The sequence below is a fragment of the Mastigoproctus giganteus genome, chromosome 3 (genome assembly GCF_048544385.1).
Source record: "Mastigoproctus giganteus isolate SK-2022 chromosome 3, ASM4854438v1, whole genome shotgun sequence".
NCBI classification, from domain to species: domain Eukaryota; kingdom Metazoa; phylum Arthropoda; class Arachnida; order Uropygi; family Thelyphonidae; genus Mastigoproctus; species Mastigoproctus giganteus.
In genome coordinates, this window is record NC_143577.1 from 189663957 (window position 1) to 189683834 (window position 19878).

The window sequence follows — 19878 nt, forward strand, 5'->3', positions numbered from 1 at the left end:
CGTACTAATTTCCACCACTGATGCATCATAATAGACTTGTGCCAGGAATTCCATGGATGCAAAACACCCACGCATATGCTCCGTATCTTGAGAAGCACTGATTTCATCGCATTTTGTCGGTGTTACTTCAAATATCCGGTTACACAAGATCACACAAACTCCTTTCGTACTATGATTCATTCGGTAAAATTCCTCTCCCAGAACCAGTTGGGGTAGTGTCGAGTGTATTTAGTGTCAAGCGGGAACAGGGGTTCCCCCCATCTCCGCGTTGCTTTCATTGTAGGTGTGCCAGTTCAGTGGAAAGGCCAGAGATTTAAAAGTGTGTGGATATTGTATACGTATAGTGTTATGTGCCGTTGTTCTTCTGGCGATTTAGCCGTTGGACCCCTGCTGAGGCCCAACGTTGTCCACATTCAGCCCCGTGGAAGCAGGCCAGGTATACTAGCATTATAATTATTTACTCTGGCAGGTCCTGCCACCTAATTTCCTGAGATTTCAGTGGTAGGACCTTAAAAAAATATATATAAATAAAAAATATAAAAAAATAAAATAAAATAATTTGATCTTTCGCGTGGGGGGGGGGGGTAAGAGCGCTAGGATTTGAAAGGCCGAAACTATTGGCAAACAGTAATTTGGACATGATTAAATTTGGACGTGTAGGGCAATCGCTTGTGTACAGATAGAGTAGGGGAGGGAGACTGAAGACACTGGGGGAGAGACAGAAATATGGAGTCAATAGGGAAGGCGATCCCAATAAGTGTCCGTGGGGCATGCCCACGGAAAAATGGGGGTCCCGAGGAAGGGAGGAGACAAGAGGACAGGCACCTTCCCCCCCCCTGCCAGGGAAGTGGAGTGGAAAGAAAGCCAGAAAAGAGTGCCCAGCTCGGTCGCCAATTGGCACACTGGCAGCAAATCTGCTGTTCATGGTGGGGAAAAAGATATGGGTCCAACGAAGCAGTCGGAACCAGTGCCCCGATGTCATTCATGGGCTATGTGTCCATCCAGGAAGGTTGAGGTCAGTCACGTTTATGGGTTACCCGACCAGGGTAGCGTCTCGTGGAGTGTCTCTTTTGCATCCCGCATGGGTCTGGTCCGTTGATCCTGTTTCCATCATCAGGGAGGGCGGTCCAGTACCTATTCCATCCAGTGAGCCCATCGTTTCTGTGATGTGCGTCCTATTCAAGTAGGTTGGTAGGGTCAGACAATTTGGGTTTCAGTGCTGGTGTATTTGCTCATAGTCCGGTGTTGTCGAGGTTTAATGTCTGGTACAAGGAATACTGTGCCCTTAGTTCCTGATCGCAGAACAGGTTCTTCTTCTGGCAAAGAGTTCCTGTGCAAATCTGGTGAGGTTCTTATATTCTTCGCTTGTGTCCAAGAGATGGTATCGAAAAAGGCGGTTCAGCATTATGGGGAGTGACATTGTGCCCTAAACGTCTCTCCATTATATCTGGGAATTCGACACGCTCGCACATTATCAGGGCCATTCTTACGCCTTGCCCAATTACAAGTCTCCTAGAACTGACATTAAAAAAAGTGATCTCAAGTGGCTCAGTGGTTATTGGAGTGATCATTTCAGATTCCAATCTACGTCCTAATGGCAACACCGTATGGCCTTCACGAGGAACAACAAAACCTATACAACCGGGTGGTATTAGAATACTCAACCCAGTATTAATAGTTCGATGTGATCCAGACGGAATCACACATCCCCCGAGGATTTAGAATTGCATACCCCAGTGTTGGAAACGTTTCTCGCATTGGTTCGTAAGCGTTACGCGTTAACCTGGTATAGTAGATTGTGGGAACGGTGGACAGTTGCTGTGCAATAGCGGCCTCCAATGTTCCTGTGACTCGGTGATTCCACTCCATTTTCAGTGGAAAGTTGTTGCCAGGGCTGCTGCTAGTCAAAGTTTCCGGACGTTCAAACACGTCCTCCTCCTCTTTTCTGTAAAGAAAGAGATAGAGATGACGACCAATATACTACTCCTGCTCTTCTTTCATTCCATTTCTTTGTAGGTTATAAAGAAAGGATGAGACTGGTAAATCTCCACACCTTTCTTCTCCCTTGAGTTTCAAACTAATTAACCTTCCTTACCACCTCTCCAATCACTCTAAATTCCTAAAGTTTTTAATCAGTGCTTTTGGTTAAAATGTGATGACAAAATCATAAGAAATATCTGTATATAAAGTTGGGTTTTTTCTCTCTTTTTTTACCATTATTGTTAGAGAGATACTCAGACTTCCTGTGCCTGTTTTTTTTTATACAGGCCAAACAAGCCCCGATCACAAATAAACTTCCTAAGATAATGGCAGCTAGTATCGCTGGATAGAGGAGCCAAGAAATCATATTGGTTCCTCGAATAAGCCTTACAAAGGCTTCCCATGGATTTTCTCCTGGCGTGAAACTCGACTGTCTTCACCTGTGAATAGTTTGAATGCACCACTAGTATTGTATGGTCATCTAGACAAAATTTCAGATCTCGGCAATCCGAGATTGTCCGTCCAACGAGGCAAAGTTTCTCCTCATGGCATTTCTGATCCGTTTTAAATTGTATCTCAAAGTCCGTGGCTGTGGTAGTCAAATATAAAGATTTAGTAGCTACTTCAATGTTTTTAAAAGTGAAAACTCTTCCGACTAAACAGGTTGATGCTGTCACCCGAGTTACTACCATTGTGTCACAAGCATAGCATCCCACTGGAGTTTTTATTTCAGGTGATAGTTTCGGACATACAGTATGAGTCTCCAGGAAGAATGTATATCCATTAAAGTTCAGATCTAACACTAAACGTGCAGACTGAAGCATTTTTGATAACAATTGTCCCGACTGTTCTGTATAGAACTGATGATATGTTCGTGTTTTCGGCAATCTTACTGGCTATTAATTTTACCTGTCACCATCCTCAACAGATAGGACTCTTTCCTCCCGCAGGTTGTTTGTTTGTTATTTGGTTTTTAGGAGCATTAGCAACTAAGGCCATATTGCTCCGGGGAAATGCGGTGGTCATTTCCTGACCTTTCCGCATCCTCCGTATTTGGTGGTCACGAACTTGAACCCCGGTCTGATCAGTGTGCTACGCACTACTGCTCCTACCCACCTGGCTACGGAGGCGCCCTCCCGCAGGTAACTCTTGCTTTCCAAAGATGACATTGGATCATATTTTCATCAAAAATAAAATCCTTCGAGACACTATAGTTAGATTGGACGTCTCCTATCTCACCATACTTCGGCCTTGACATGAGAGCAGCTTTATCCAAGTATGCCTCCTTGGGTTGTCCCACTCGCATAATTTACTGGGAATCCATGATTCCTGTTGGCTGATCATATGTGCCGACCACTTGCACGAGCATACTCCTCAAAGATTATCTCTTCGTCGCGTCCGTCCTGTTCTGTATGAGCGATTACCACATAGGAGCAAGACATACCATTAATTTTTCTTACTTCATATGATTTCGTAAAGTCAGGGACAAGCCATACTCGGTAATGGATACATGATTGACTATCGATTATCAAACATATCGAATCGCTATCTCCAGCTAGACAGTTCGTAATCCCAGGCCAGCTTAAGGATTCCTTTGTCAGGGCGGGGAAGTTGAAGTCTCTGTGGCAGACGTCTCCCGCAGCAAATTAGCTCCCAAAACAATCTGATATTTATCACTGAGTTTACTCTCTGAGACGAGGATATCTTCAATGAAATCCACACCATCTATAGAAATGCATAAGGTCACTTTATTTTGCACTGGGAGTTCATGACCCGTAACAGAATAGACCGTCTCTGATATTTGATGATTTGGCAATTGGTCATTATGAGGTACTTTAGAAAATATTTCAGGGGAGAACAATGAGACCGACGCACCTGAGTCCACCAGAAACAAGGTTGGAATACCCTGAACTAGGCCTTTAACAATAGGCAAAATATTATCATCTAATTTTGATACGCTCCCGCATGCAACTTTAACCATTTTTGACCTCGCGCATAACCTACCTCTCTTAATTAGTCAAGAATCGTTATGCTCAGAACACTCACAATTATTCGAAAATCCCCCTGTTTCATTTATATTCACATTATTGACCGTTTGAGGCCTCCTACCCTTAAACTCACAATTTGTGTCGGAAGGAAACTATTTGCTACTTTCCGTTTACCGCTTGGATCATTATAGTTAACAGGCGTATAAGACTGTACACCATTCTGTACCGGAGTAAGTTGTCTAGGGGGGGGGGGCATCTCTCTCTTTAGGGTAGGTAGCATACCTTCCTTCTCGCGTTTGTTGGTTTGACTGAAAATTCGCTCGATTATTACCCACACCAGACCATCTCTGAGTAGGTTGTACGGCCGCATTCCTTGGCGTTCGTTGATAGGAGCCCATATGTGAACGATAAATTCGATTTGGAGGAAAATACTGCTCCTTTTGCGGGCGTGGTGCTGTATCAAAATGCAATGCACCCTCCTTGCTCTTGGAGAAAACCGTGGTCGAAAACCTTGTGCATCCAAACTACAATAAGATAATGGCCTTTGAGTGCTATACCTGTAGCGGGGGATGTTAGATGACAATCTTTGTGGAGGGTACCGGTTATCAAAAGGTACATAATTCACATACCGCCTCTCCAATCTTTCTGGCTGTAGAGTTAGAGTATCCTCATTGGGCAAGAGAATTAAAGGTTCCCTTGTCAGAGGTTGATTCACAGCCGAGGAAGAAACTGGTTGTGAATGCTCCACTCTGTCGCAAATCTACCATTTGATTCTCTACTGCAGTGCTCAACGCTGCTATTTGTTTTTCTAACCTCCCTATACCTAGGTCTGATTGAGCCTCTTTCTTGCCCGGCTCCTCCGAATTTCTAGGAATCTTATTCGGCTCCCTACCACCCTTAGATTTTCTTTCCACCACTTCTAAAACACCAACATGAGACTGTTTCCTCATTAAATTTCATTCTCGTCCTCAAGCTTAGCACAAGCAAATGCTGTTTCAAAGTCAGCAGGATTCTGGGATAACACTAATCTCTTAATTTTACTTTGCAGCCCAGATAAGAATTGAGATAATAACGATTTGATCTCTTAATTCTCTTGCTGCTTCATTATCTCCTCTAGGCTTGAAAGCATGACGGCACAGGTTCTTCAGTCTGGTAGGAAACTGAACCACATTCTGTCCGCTCTCCTGTTTAGCAGAATTAAACTTCTGCAACTGGACTATTAACGATTCAGTTTTCTCAAATCGAGTTATGAAAGCTTGTTTAAATTGCTCAAAGTCTACTTCTCTCTTCAGCTCTGTCGATTCGTACAGGAACTCAAATGCTGGTCCTTTCAGGCGACTTTTTGCTACTATGATTTTAACTAAGTCGTTCCACCCAACTAGACCACCTATTTTCTCTAGACTAGTAAACAAATGGCTAGGGGAAATTGAATCTTCTGGTGAGACTGATAACACAGGTACTAGATTTAGGGGTGTGGCAGCTCTTAGTTGATCCTGTCCATTCTGTTCCATATTATTCTCCATAATACTTTAAGGACTGTACGCTACCTTCCCACATAAACACAACTGACATACAAGTCAACTGAAATTAGAAATAATCACTACCGGAAATTTTTTTTATCCTACCTTTCTGGTTGTCGAAGAGCTCCTCATTCTGAAACTATAACATTTCATTAGGCATATTATCACTCACATAATTTCATACCGAACTAGTTCTCAACACTGTGTGTGTGTATGTATATATATATATATATATATATATATATATATAAATAATTTTCCTTTTGTTTAACTATAATAGACAGTAAATTGATTATAATCCTGAGTTAGGGGAGACTAGAATGTTATAATTGGACTGGCCTAATTGTTATAGTTAAGATAATATTGGTCACGGAAACCAATATTGTAGGTGAGGTCCAAACTCCTAGCTTTATAATAACGATATTAAATGGAATCTTTGACTAATGCTCACTCGGCGATTAAACCTCCATATAGGGACTAGTGGTTTTCAACTCATAGGAGAGTCTAGGACGAATCCGCCCCCATCGTGAAAAGGGTTTGTTTTCACTTGCGGGTGAAATCAAAATTAGAATGCGTTGTGTGATACCCTAGGTTTTCCAGGGTTTGGTTTTTTTTAGGATTATTAGCAACTAAGGCCATATTGCTTCGGAAATATGCGGTGGTTATTTCCTAATCTTTCCGCATCCGTATTTGGTGGTTTTCCAGGGTGCATCCTCCCTATCTAATCTAGAGCCCGCAATAACCCGTTTATTGATATGGTATTTCGCATCTTGTCACTTCCTATCCGATTCATTCAACTTTTATAATGCTTGTTGTCGGTTTTAGATCTCTTTATTGAAATCCATAAACACTGGTTTGATTGATAACCTAAAATAGATGAAAGGACCATAGATACATATATAGAGAATAATAGATCAACTTTTAATAAACAACAGGAAATTAACAATACAACTTTTACATACATTTTGGTTATGGGCAAGAGTCAAGACAACAGTGTTATTGGCCATACACGGTAAAATTATCTCTTTGGAGTGGGCTCTTAGACAACTAAATAGAAGTACATTACACTTATTCACTTAGTTGATTCAATGATCAATCTTACCAATTATGTTGATCCTTTAAACCTAGCATTTTTAGAATCCGATTCGGGAGCTTCTAAATAAGAGGATCAATGAATGGGTATACTTGTGTGTGCATGCCTTCAATGTGGTGTGTGTGTGTTTGTGTGTGGGGCAGTGTCACGAATCCGGGGTGCCTAAATAAACAAATAACCTGAGGAAGGAACACTTACCGATGAACTTCACGGATTTTGGGAAGTCGTCCTCGCCCTACTCTGTAAACTTTAGCTTCACCAGTTTCTAGGGAAAACCGTCGAGAATTTCTAGATGTTGCGAACTTTGAGGACTCGTGTCCACCGAGGAATGGGCGACCGCGCAACAGGTATTGGGGGGGGGGGGTTGAGACGTTCACTTATTGGTCTACCTCCACGACCTGACTACTTCTCTCCCTTCAGCTCCTGCTTATTACTGCATCATTCACCATCTGGCACTGTTGATAACATTATTTCCGACAGGAACAAGGATGTGGGCGAGACCGGCGACTTAACTTTCTTTTAATATTCTTCTTTTCTAATTCAATGAGTGTATTTAACTAATATAGACTTGCCTTTACTTCTGTGGCAAAGTTTTTCCTGTCTAATTAGATTCCTGAATAAAACAGTTAACGCATAATGCCTTTAAACTTTCTTGTAAATCAAATTCCCAACTAATAAAATATTAATAAGATCCCTTTTGAGAGTTCTGCGCGTACGTTCCCCTCTTTGTCAAACCGATCTCCATTCTTAATGTGATTCCCTGATGTCTAAACAACATTTACTTATGTTATAGACTTGGCAACGATCAGGAATTACTGGCTGTCTCCTTGATTCTAATGCTAAGGGACGTATAGACTTGTGGCGGTAATAATGATAAACCAGATTTAATGTTTCTGAAAAAGATGTCTGAGGGGCAAGAATTAACTTCTGTAGAAGGACACACAAAACTTGCACTTGGAAAATGTTTGGTCACACAGGATCGGTTTAATCTTCAACAGATTGGGAATATTAAAACATATTGTGATTAATGGCACTTGGGAATAGATAGCTGCTGTAGTAACTACATATTAGAACGAAAGAGATTGGGGGGAGGGGTGACTGGTTGCCTTGGCAACACCATTAGTTTTTTAAGGAGAGATTATATCATTAAAAAAACGCGTATTAAGATTGTGTTTGAAAGTTCAATAGCTAAAATTCTAATCATTGTGTTATTAAAATAATATTGATCTGGATTTCAAAAGTTTAGGATAACATAAAATTTGTTAATATTTGTTATTATTCCAATTATTTAAATAAGATATCATTGAAAAAGATGATATATGTATATCATTAAAATTATTAAAATATGATTTATATAAAAATATCAGTGGGAAACCTGTGCTTCGTGATGCCTCATGATGTCTCTTGTCCAAGGTCAGTTGGTTGATAAGCATACCCTCAAGTCCTCTTCCAATGTTTGTAGCCGCGACCTGTTTTTACTCTTCATAGTATTCATAGCAGAAAAGCCAGCCTCGCACAGATATGATGTAGAGAGAGGGAGTGCTTCTATCGCCTTCTTTGTAATAACGGGGTATTCCTGTCGGAGAGACAACCAGAATGAGGGCAAATCTGTTGATGAGTGCTTAAGTTTCAGTCCTCTGTCGTTTCTTATTTCCGTCAGCTCATCTTCTGCAACAGTTAATTCTGTTGATTCCAACGCACTTAATAGAAACGGATCTGCAGTACAATGAAGATACGTCAAGTGACGGGAAATACTTTTAAATATTTTTACTTGTCGATTTAATTCTACAAAGTTTGTCACTGCCATCAGCAGTGACAAACTTTGTAGAATTTAATCGACAAGATTTTTGTCCAGTCTGCAACTTTTTGTCAGCTCAAACATTTGAACTTTGTTCTCATTTTTGATTCTGTCTCCCCACAATGTTAAGTTTTATTTAAAAGAGTTAATTTTGTCAATACAAGTAAGAATATTTCCATTCTTTCCCTGTATACTCTTGTCAAGTGTTCAAGGCTTGGGAAATTTCAGCTAGGAAAGCAAGTTTATTGCACCAGGTATCATCACTAAGCAGGTCATTTTTTTTTTCATTTATTTGTACACACACAATTATTACATATATAAAAAGAATAGGGATGAATATAAGTCATTAGCCAGATCAGATTAATGCCATGAATAGCAGATTGATGGCATGTTTATTTATCATATTTAAACTACTGATTGTATTAGGCCTAAATTTAAATTCATAAGATAATATTTTGCATAATTCTGAGTAAGAAATAATACTCATATCCCCGGTAATAATGTGTTTATGGTATTTATCCACATATGATTGATATTGAGGCAAATGGCAAAATCATTCTGCCTCAATATCACTCTTCTCTTGGTTACAAGCCACTTGTTTGTAATTGCATACGATAAGACCTATAGGTTTGTTGCAACTGAAGCGGGTACAAATATAAGAGTTTGTAATAGGCAATGCATATTTAAATTTGTTGATAATTTTGTCCATTAATATATTATCCAATACTAAACTACTGAATTTAAAAATGTATTCTGTCATAACTTTAGGTTTATTACCTAATTTGAATTTAAAAATATCATTTAGTAGATGGTTTAAGTGTATGTTATTATGGCTATACGCATTGTGTATTTTAGATAAAGCTCTTAGCTTACTATGCTTTAGACCAAAGGTTTTTTTATTAGTATTTTTTTACTTTTTTGGTGATGGTCTTTTAACCATTTGGAAAATGTTATAGACGCATAGATCCTGTATGTTATTAATATAACAATGTCCGTTGAATTTATTGTTGAGTTCATAAGGATAAAGTGATTTAAAATTTAATATGTTCATATTTTCTATTTCCAATCTAATGAAATTATTACATTCTATTGCTAATATAGTAATAGAGATATTATTGAAGCTGTGAGCCTGAAAATGCTGCAGTTCAATGTCTTTTTAATTAACAAATTTTTTTATATGGGATCCATGTACATTTATTCTAATATGTAATTCCCCACTAGTTTGACCAATATATTTTGCTTCACATTCATTACAATTAATAAGGTATACTACCCCACCAGCATGGCAGAATACAGGAGAATCTACTTTATCTATGTAATGTTTAGAGCTCATAGCTGGGCAGTTACACAAAGTTGATTATTGCAAGTATTAAATTTTAAGAAATTATTATGCTTACCATATGTTGCATGCTCTGTAGCGTTGGGCGGTACTCTAATTTCGGAATCTGGATTAATCGTTATATCTGTATATGTTCTATTATCAATATTATTGTCTTCCTGAGGACCTAGAGCATTGAATGCTAAATGGCTAGTTGGGCTACTTATCGGACCACCCTGAGCCCCAGTGGAAACCGCCGTACAACTTATCCTACGCGACCGGACGTAGTATCTTATTATTATTTGTGGTGTAATAGCTCATGCTAGTTAATTATCATAATATAATCCACCAAGAAGTATCAGCCATGTAGTCCAACAAAAGCTAAATATAGGTATAAGCTACTTAATAAATGTCTGGTGATGACCATATACTTTAAGAATAAAATTAGATGAGATAGGAGGGTTGTACACCAATCTCTACACCAATAGTTAACTACATAATCATCATTGTATTATATATTTATATTTTATTATTAATTATATTTATTTCCAGGGTTTGACCTTGTAGGCCTCCATGGGCTATTTTAGTCTTTATAAGTTATTTTGGCCTTACAGCCTACTGTAAGCTGTATACTGTTGTGTTCATATACATGTTCAGCATCTGTATACTATAATAACTATATGCCCCAATTTTTCTCTCGCTTCTTTTCTACATTTTCCCAAACTCCGCGCCACATTTGCGGACCCTTCGCGGACTCCAGTTGAAAATCACTGTTCTAGAGGAATATTACGGAAATTAATCTTAGATGATCGACACCAATCAAATCTCAGGGCAGCCCAACTGCCATCAAATCTATTCAGCTGCATAAGAAGCTACCTAACAAACAGACGGATCCTGGTACAGGCCCCTTACTGCAAGGTAGATCGACAGATACACCGAGGATGCCCCCAGGGCTCAGTATTAGGCCCCCTCCTGTGGAACTATGTACTGGACGAGTTCCTCTCCCTCGACTTAGGGGGTGTACAGGCATTGGCCTATGCAGACGACCTATCCCTAGCCCTTACTGCAGATTCAAGAGCCCAACTAGAAACTCTCGCGAATGCAGCAGTAACCACACTGCAAGAATGGACGGAAAGGCATCGGCTCACCATTTCGGCCACCAAGACTAAATCCATCTTACTTAAGGGCTACCTAACCCCAACTAGACCGCCGCAAATAAGAATCAACAATAGGACAATTAAGCTAGTCACAGAACTAAAGTACCTGGGAGTTATCCTGGACCGTAATCGGTCTTTCACCCCACACCTAAAATATATACAGGCTAAGATGAAAAAATACGCTGGCATGCTTGCCAGAGTCACACGTTGCGAATGGGGCCTGAAAAGGCGCACACTTGCTATCCTTTATAAAGCAGCCATTATCCCGGCAATCGCATACGCCTCCGGTGTCTGGTTCCACAAAGCCTCAACAGCGGTAAACCGCAGACGACTGGATATCATACATAGACCCATCCTATTGACCCTCACCCGAGCATGCAAGACAGTCTCTACTCATGCACTACAAGTGATCACGGGCGCTCTCCCTCTTGATCTTGAGGTGATTCGCAATGGCATGCTTCAGCAACTCAGACGTGGCAAAGTCACAACCTTCCAGGACCACACTACGGACCTGGCTAATAACTGTAAAGTTGAGAAATACAGGCTGCAAACGTACTTGACATCGATATGGCAACAACGCTGGACGATTTCTGACAAAGGAGACATCACGCGAAGGTTCTTTCCAAACCTGCAAAAGGTGTACCCAAAATATCCGACATGGCTCTGCCCTGGTCTCCACGTCACCTACCTTCTCACAGGACATGGAGCTATCCGCCACAAGCTAAACCTCTTTGGACTGACAGATAACCCAGCCTGCACATGTGGTTCCCTCGAGACCTGGGACCACCTGCTACACGAGTGTGAACTGTACGAAGATCTGCGTGGACACCTCATCACACGAGTCCAGTTCAACCCCAAAAATCAGGAGCACTACCTACTGGAGGACGAGGGAACCTACAATGCCTTAACCAACTTTGCTCAGTGCCTCTTTGTAAGACGCCAGACTCTTCCTTTGCCGGAAAATCTAGGACAACTAGGATAAATACAACAACAATCACAACAAATGATGAACCAAAATAAAACTGGACTGTGCCTGAACTGCACTCTCCCAAATACTGACCGATGGAGGACACCGATTCCATTTGAGAACTGTTAACCAAACGCATTGACTACAATCGGACCTTCGGGAGTCCACCCTGACTGTGACTGAAGCCTATCCTACTGAATATCCACCAGTGGATGGACCTGGATCCCACGAGTACCTACTTAATAAAAGACCAAGCATGATCTGCACAAATGTCATACAGACCTGGACTAAAAACCTGGACAGAGATATCTTCACTCCACTCCTGGGAATACCAAATCGGGCAGCCTTGACGCCTTGGCGCCCGACTGAAGCCACCCCACATGTATGCCCTGTTGGCGAATAGGCCAGCTCCCTTGCCTGGCCTACTTTCTACCCTTCCCTGGCGGGGGATGAGGGGACAGCCCTGCTGTCACCTCCCCTTCTCGCCACCCCTTCTTTTCCTTCTGGTGGGGCATGGGCATGCCCACTGTAAACTGGAGTTGTCTTCCCTATCGGCTCCATACTTCTATCTATCTCCCCCCCAGTCTTCAGTCTCCCTCCACACTCTACCTTCACGCTAGTGAACGACCCACACAATCTAAATTCCACAACTGAAAATCAATTTCGCCCAACATTTCTTTTGACCTCCTAGCACTTCCTCCTCAACGTGATCACATTTTTATTTATTTATTTTTTATTTTTTTATTTATTTTTATTTTTTTTTTTTAGGTCCTAGCCACTGAAATCTCAGGAAATTAGGTGGCAGGACCTGCCAGAGTGAACTATATTCAAGTGGATACCTGGTCTGCCTCCACGGGGCGAAAGTGGGGCAACGTCGGGCCTCAGTAGAGGTCTGGCGGCTAAATGACCAGATGAACAACGGTACAAGGCATCACACATATACAAAGTCCATACACTTTTAAATCTCTGGCTTTTCCAGTAAACTGGTTCACATACAATGTAACCTACGCGGAGATGGGGGAAACCCCTGGTGCCGCTTGACCCTAAACACACTTTACACCAATCAAATGCCGGACCAAGCGGGGAGCCCGTCCTCCTTCCATTCTACAGAACATACTTGGGTTCGAATCCCGTGAATGATGCGAGGAATTTTTATGGACTTTTTTCATAAAGTGATTGAGTTAGTAGGTCTGAGTTGACGGTCGTGTGGTTTGCTTTTTTTTTTATCCAGGAAATTTGGGATTTTCGAGAAGCAAAAAAAAAAACAGGGAAATCGACCAAAGAACACACGCAATTTGCAGAATTGTATGCGTTCTGCTGTCGAATCAAAATATATACGGCACAAAACCCAACAACTCATTTTCACAGGACAGTCCATTAAGCATGAATGCCCATACTCTATACCCCATTACCGTCTACCAATCCTACCAAATTTGCATCGCATTTGCACGCTTTTTACATGTTCGCATGAAGATTTTTATAGGTCAATGGATAAAAAATTTAAATTATTAGGAAAAATGATAAGGGATCTGTTAAACAGACAACAATCTATTGAAACAAACGCCTATCCCAGTGCATCACAATAACTCGACTTTGACTACGAACATTTTGGTAAATTTTAAATGTTTAATAATTCGCAGTTAAAGAGTTTTAATTAATTTGTAATTTATTTTCATATTTCTGACTAGACAGTTTTAATACATTTACGAATATTCTGTTTTATGTTTTATATGCATTCAGTTTTTTTTATATTATATATATCTATAATGCTACTAAAAGTTTGGTGAAATGTGGTTTTCCAGTGAAAGGTTAATATTATATTGGTTCAATAAAAAAACTATAAACTCCAGAAAACTCTGGTTCATAGCAAATATTAACTGATGATTCTTAGATTTGGTTAACTTGGCGGTAATTATAAAAAAACGGATTTCATTTTGATAAAATTTGCACATCAATGTACACGAATGATTTGCTTTGTATCAATGAGTCTGTTGGGGGGGGGCGATTTTTTTGTTCTTTTTTTTTCTTTTCTTTATTATTATACATTTAACTCGGGTTTTCTTAGGTGCCCTCACACCTACAAGACCCCACCCACTCTTTGCTACCTGACTGCTATACTCTGCAAATATCACAGAAGATTCTCAAGCTCTTGAGGATAATTTCCATTGATTCCCCTTAATCAGAGACCAGGACTCTCTCGCCTAATTGCGGGAGAGCAAGCTCCTAACGAGGCAAGCAAGGCGTGTGTTGATTAGACTAACACGAGTCAAGTGAAAACAAAACATGAAATTTATTACATATACAATTTAATAAAAGAAACATACAGTGCTAATATACAATGTTGACTCAGAGATACCTTGCATAATCATTCTAATTACAGTTTTCATTCACTAGATAATCTGAGTTTACCATTATATGAAAACACCTGATTCATTCTTCTTGCTCTAACTAACTCTTAACACTTATACATTCACTATACTTATTTCATTACTCCTAGATACAATTCCGTTTCTTAAATTAACAATCAAATATACTACTTTCATCATTATGCTCGGTGTTCTTCCCACTCTGTTACAATATGCTTGTAGACCAGTCTGAGACTTTCCTAAAGTCTCTACTTGTCACTAGTCATTCAGATAAACCAACCATCTTCATCAATAAAACATTACATTCAGAGTTTCTCATACAACTTACTTGTCGATAACTTTAAAACATATTCAGAATCTATCTTTGTAAGTTTACTACCCTTCCTAACACATATCTGTTATACAAATCTCATCTACTATTCATTCCTTAGTTTCCTTTCCATTATACACTAACCCATTTTAACATAATAAACTCTGTTAGTATTTCTACTTCAGAGATAAATTTTCTTTCTTTACTTTCTAGTACTACCCCCCCTTTCATTAATTATTATACTATTTCACTAACAGTCCTTCTTGCTAACTTAGTGTACTTAATATATTGCTCACCTACTTCTATCTCTTTCTTTCCTTTCCAGGGAGGTTTCAGGCTATCTTAGGCTATCTTCTATGGCTCTCCTTCATATGCTTTCGCTTGAATCAGATCCACATAATTTTCCGGAACTCTTGGCTGCATGGGTCTGGTGTCCTCTCCTGTTTGAATCTGCAACTCTTCCTTTACTAAAGATCATTCTAATGCATCTTGCTCCAAGAGGTCACTTTTCCTGGCACGCTTAACTGTCCTTCATGACTCCTTTTCCTTATCATCCTTGGCCTTCCCGTTATTTCTACTTTTAACTATTTTTTCCATTTCAGTCTAGGCCCCTTTCTATCACTCCCTACATTTCTAACACTGCCCGACTTATTTTATTTTTCTCTCCTCCGACTTTTCCTCTTTCCCCCCTCCCTCCAAACTCCTTCTCTTGTTTTTCCGAGAGACGACTCTTTTCTGTCCTGCGCTCTCTCTTTTTGTTTCCCTGAATTCCATACCGCCACTATTTACTGGCCAGCCTCCGTTCGGGACTTCAACCAACCCTTTCTATTTAAATTTTTGGTTCCGTTTCATTCGCTAATATCATTTTCCCATACTGTCCCTTTAGCGTGGGATCCAACCTCCTTTTTGAATATCTTTATTTTTCTTCCCAGGCAGTATGCCCCTTTGATGTTGACCGGCCACCTCCACAAACACTCAATTTTCCTTTTCGCACCTTGCCTTCCAGACGCCAGTCTTAATATGAAACCGAACATTTGACATGTACCTACTTCCTGTTTAGTCTGACGGTGTCACGATCATAGGAACCGCTACGACTAATCCGGTCTCCCGTCCTATTGTTTGCTCCCGAGCAACCCTTTTCACGCCTATTCACAAATGACTCCCGCTACCTATTCCTGCTGTCCCTCTTTGTTTCGTGTGCATTCGGAGGTGAAAGTTTATCCGTCTGCTACTAGTTATTCCCAAGCTTACCCCATCCCTTCATTTAATTTTCTCCTGATTTAATCTCACCTTGCGAAAAACCCACTATCTTTATTTTATTAAATTTGTAACATCTTTCAATATCACTATATCTAACGGTTTTTTCTATTCAATCTCTTACTTTGCGAAAGACAACCCCGCTATCGTCATTTAAATTAACTTGTAAGATCTTACATCTTACAAGTCTATCTATTATTTAGTCATCGCAGTAGTACAGTGGTATCGTAACCGTCCTCCCACACGAGGTGGAAAAGGTCAGTGTTCCAATCCCGTCGATGACGCAAGGAACTTTAATGGGCTTTTGTCATTCCGTGGCTGAGTTAGTCGGTCTGAGGCGTAGATAGCAAGTTTTTTTTTTTCCCCGGAAACGGAGGTCTCGTCCAACAGAACATGCAATTTGCATCCAGAAATACGGGTTTATGTAGTAATTTACGGGGAACCCTAATATAATAATTTTGTTATCTATTTTTTATCTTTGATGGGGATATTTAATCTAATACATTTACTTTTTTTTGCAGGACGAAATATGTGCCTTGATCAGAGAGCTTGAAACCTGCGGTGGAAGCCCATGTAATCTTTGGGATCTCATGATTCCCAGTGCCTGTAATAACGTTGCTTCCATGATTTTCGGACGGCAGTTGGAAGAAGCAAAAATTAAATTTATCAGCAATATATTTGCTACTGTAGGCGACTTAATGCAGCCATTTGATGTTCCGACTTTCTTTTTGTGGCTGAGGCCTATGATTGTGTCCGTAGCAAGATTTCTGCCGGCAATGAAAGTTATTAATGAATTTGATCGTATTTCTCAGTAAGAAATTTTTGGTACTTCTACTTTTGATGTAATTTTTTATTTTATCATTATTCAATAAAGAATTCACTGTACTAATCTGCACGTACACTACCATCCAACAAGTCAGTACGTCGGTCACTATCGCCCATTTCAATAGTGTGCGGTCCTCCTTTGTCCCTTATGACACCTTCCTAGGTAGACGTTCCACAAGCGAACGATAGACAACACCGGGCATAGTCGTTCATTCTTCCTGCAGAATAGTGATCATTTGCGCTACCAACTCTCACCCCACGTTCAAATTCACTATATTTTATTTATTTTTTTATTTTTATTTTATTAATAAAAAGATACACAACAGGTAACCATTAACAGTGTATCTGAGATCAGATCAATAAACATAATAACAATAATGTGAAATCCTACAGGACGATAAACATTGATACAAATTCAAACAATAAAGCATATGTACAAAAGAGGATTGTATTAAGTTAAGTTACCGGTAAAACAAGTAATAATTAATCCGTTAGAGAATAGAAAAATAATATAACAAATAATAAGCTACAATAATTAGATGTGAGCTAGTCACTTTGCAGTTTAAGTGAAGAGGCAAACTTGTGGATGGAGTTCATCAGTGATTGGGAGTTGTCAAAGAAGTCAATGCGAGAGTCATTTGCTAATTTGCTGATTCTGTTCAGTGGACTGAACTTCATTAAGTCCGTGTTGGCAGAGTCAAGGCGAAACGGTGTAAGGTTCCTGACTTGTCTACAGGGAGCATTGAAGTTTATTTTACTCAGGATATCAGATGCTTCATAAATTCCAGTGATTACTTTGGCTAGGAGGGCGATGTCAGCAGTAACTCTTCTAGTGCACAGAGGCCTTAGATGAAAGTAATCACACAGCGATTCATAATACACTGAGTGATAGAATAGAGGATTGAGGTACGTAAGGTAACGGATAAAGTTTTTTTGGACTGCTTCAATTTTGTTAGTTAAAGTCTTTGTGTGAGGATTCCAGATGGGTGAACTGAATTCAAGGATTGGCAGTACAATAGTTTTATAAAGGATAACCGCATATCTGTAGTTTTTGAATGTATGTGTATGTGTTCCGTTTGATGAATCCCAGTGTTTTGAATGCTTTGCTGGTGATTTTAAGGACATGGGCATCGAATTTAGCACTGCTGGAAAAGAGAATCCCTAAGTCGTTAACTTGGTCACACCTTTCGATGATCACAGAGTTAATACTATACTCCGTATTCATTAGTTGCGGAGATCTGCAAGATGAGAAAGAGATAACTTTGCACTTCGAGGGGTTAGCAGACAAGCCATTCAGAGATAGCCACAGAGAGAATTTATTGAGAGCACATTGAAGTTGTTGAGAATCGGTAGTCTCCTTCACTGCTGAGTAGATCTTAAGATCATCTGCATAGAGAGCAACTTGAACATTGGAGGTGTAGATGAAAGAAGGAAGATCATTTACGAAAACAATGAAGAGAAGAGGACCTAAGGGAGAGCCTTGTGGTACTCCGCTTAGTGGTATAAAACAGTCTGAGTTCACTTGATCGATGATAACGCTCAAGGAGCGATGCGTAATATAGCTGCGTAGCCATGAGAGCAAAGGGTCACGGATGCCATACAGCTTAAGTTTTTCCAGAAGTTGTTCGTGCGGGACTTTATCAAATGCCTTGGACATGTCTGTGTAGACTGCATCAACTTGTAGGTGGTTATCAAGAGCTTCCAAGGTGTATTGCCAGAAAGGAAGTAAATTTGTGACTACTGACTTGCCACTGCAGAAACCATGTTGATTCTGATCGATAAAAGGCTTGAAGAATTCGAAGAGATGTTTGTGCACTGCTGTGTCGAAGAGTTTAGCCAGGCTGTTTTGCAAGGTTATGGGTCTGTAATCGCATACGTCATTTTTATCACCTTTTTTGAAAATAGGAAAATAGGAATATGAGTGTTCCATGGTCGAAATCGGACTCTGTTCCAACTTTTAATCCATATCCGTGAACCATTCTCGAACAGACCCTCGGAAGTATATTATTGGTCATGTATATATACACTTTTTGTTTCAGGAATCTATTACCCAGATTAAATAATCCAATAAGTCCAAAGAGATCCTCAAACTTCTTGAATATCGTCACTATTTTAGCTCAAGGTGCTGCCATTGGGTTTACCTACTGTCACACAAGAAAACCCATAGAACACTGTCATTACATACATTGTGCCATACTGTGTAGTTCCTGATTTTCCCCCATGGGTTTTCGTCAGGTTGCCAGTGTTGGTCGCTTTGTCAATCAGATAGGACAATCCGTCTTGTCCACAAGTGTTATGTACGCCTCGTGACCGGTATTGCTACCAAGTACACAGGGTGGTTGTTGACATGTCTAGTCAAGGAACTCTGACTATCCTGCAGGTGTTTTATTATTAAAAATAAACATTCTTTTGATGAAAATAAATTGTATTGTATTATTATTAATTTCAAAAAAAAAAACTACAGTTCTAAGACGGCTGCGCACGACTTCAGATATTCAAATAACCGTGTTGGGAAGGTTAACATACATAACCTTGTCGCGTATGTCAACTGTCACAGCTTGCTGCATCGTAGTCCTACGTGCACTGATATGTATGCAATGAACTGGAACTTAATTGTCAGACCTTGCAAATTATAAGTCATATGAGTGCATTTATATATAAATCTATGACTTTTAAAATTAGAATTTCATTTATTTAATTTTATCTGCCTACTTTACTCATCACGGAGTTGTTGTTGTGGTATTTTCTGGCGCAAAAGCTACTTAGGCCACATTGCGCCTCCTCACAGAGCTACATCCCTCAGTTTACATTAACTCTATGTTGAAAAGCATACGTAAACTGTTTCATGAGAAATATGAATGAAATATATTTTATTTAAATGTAGTCTGGTGTGAAATGTATATATTTCAATTTGCATTATTGTAATCTAATTTTTGGATAATAAGTTGTAAGGAGAAGATGAATTTATTGTTTAACGCAATGATTTAGACAAAGTTGTTCGATTTTTCGACCAGAGAGAAGAGACTCGTATGTATTTTAGTTCCTTCACAGTGGGCCATATTACTGATATTACCCTTGAAGCATGGACCTATGATACTCGCCTTCCTGGTAATACATCGAGTAATTCGGTTGTAATGACACTCTTAGATTTATCTATTTGCATCTATATGTTACTTCAAGAGATGTTGGAATCCAGGATTGTCTACTCCTATTAATGAGAGCTAGAGAGAATAATTGCCCTCGCAACAAACATACCATGGATCAAACATTCATGTAGGTCAGGACTATCGAACTAGGCG

At 39.8% G+C, this 19878-nt stretch overlaps 1 protein-coding gene across 1 annotated transcript in view; it reads left to right on the forward strand.

Annotated features, from left to right (window-relative positions):
• LOC150088497 (cytochrome P450 2C6-like) overlaps positions 1 to 19878 on the forward strand; it is an 87757-nt gene that overhangs the window by 26984 nt on the left and 40895 nt on the right. The window contains exon 5 of the mRNA XM_090370192.1: positions 16276 to 16565. Within this exon, the coding sequence (XP_090226318.1) occupies positions 16276 to 16565 (290 nt within the window). The remainder of the gene's footprint in view (positions 1 to 16275; positions 16566 to 19878) is intronic.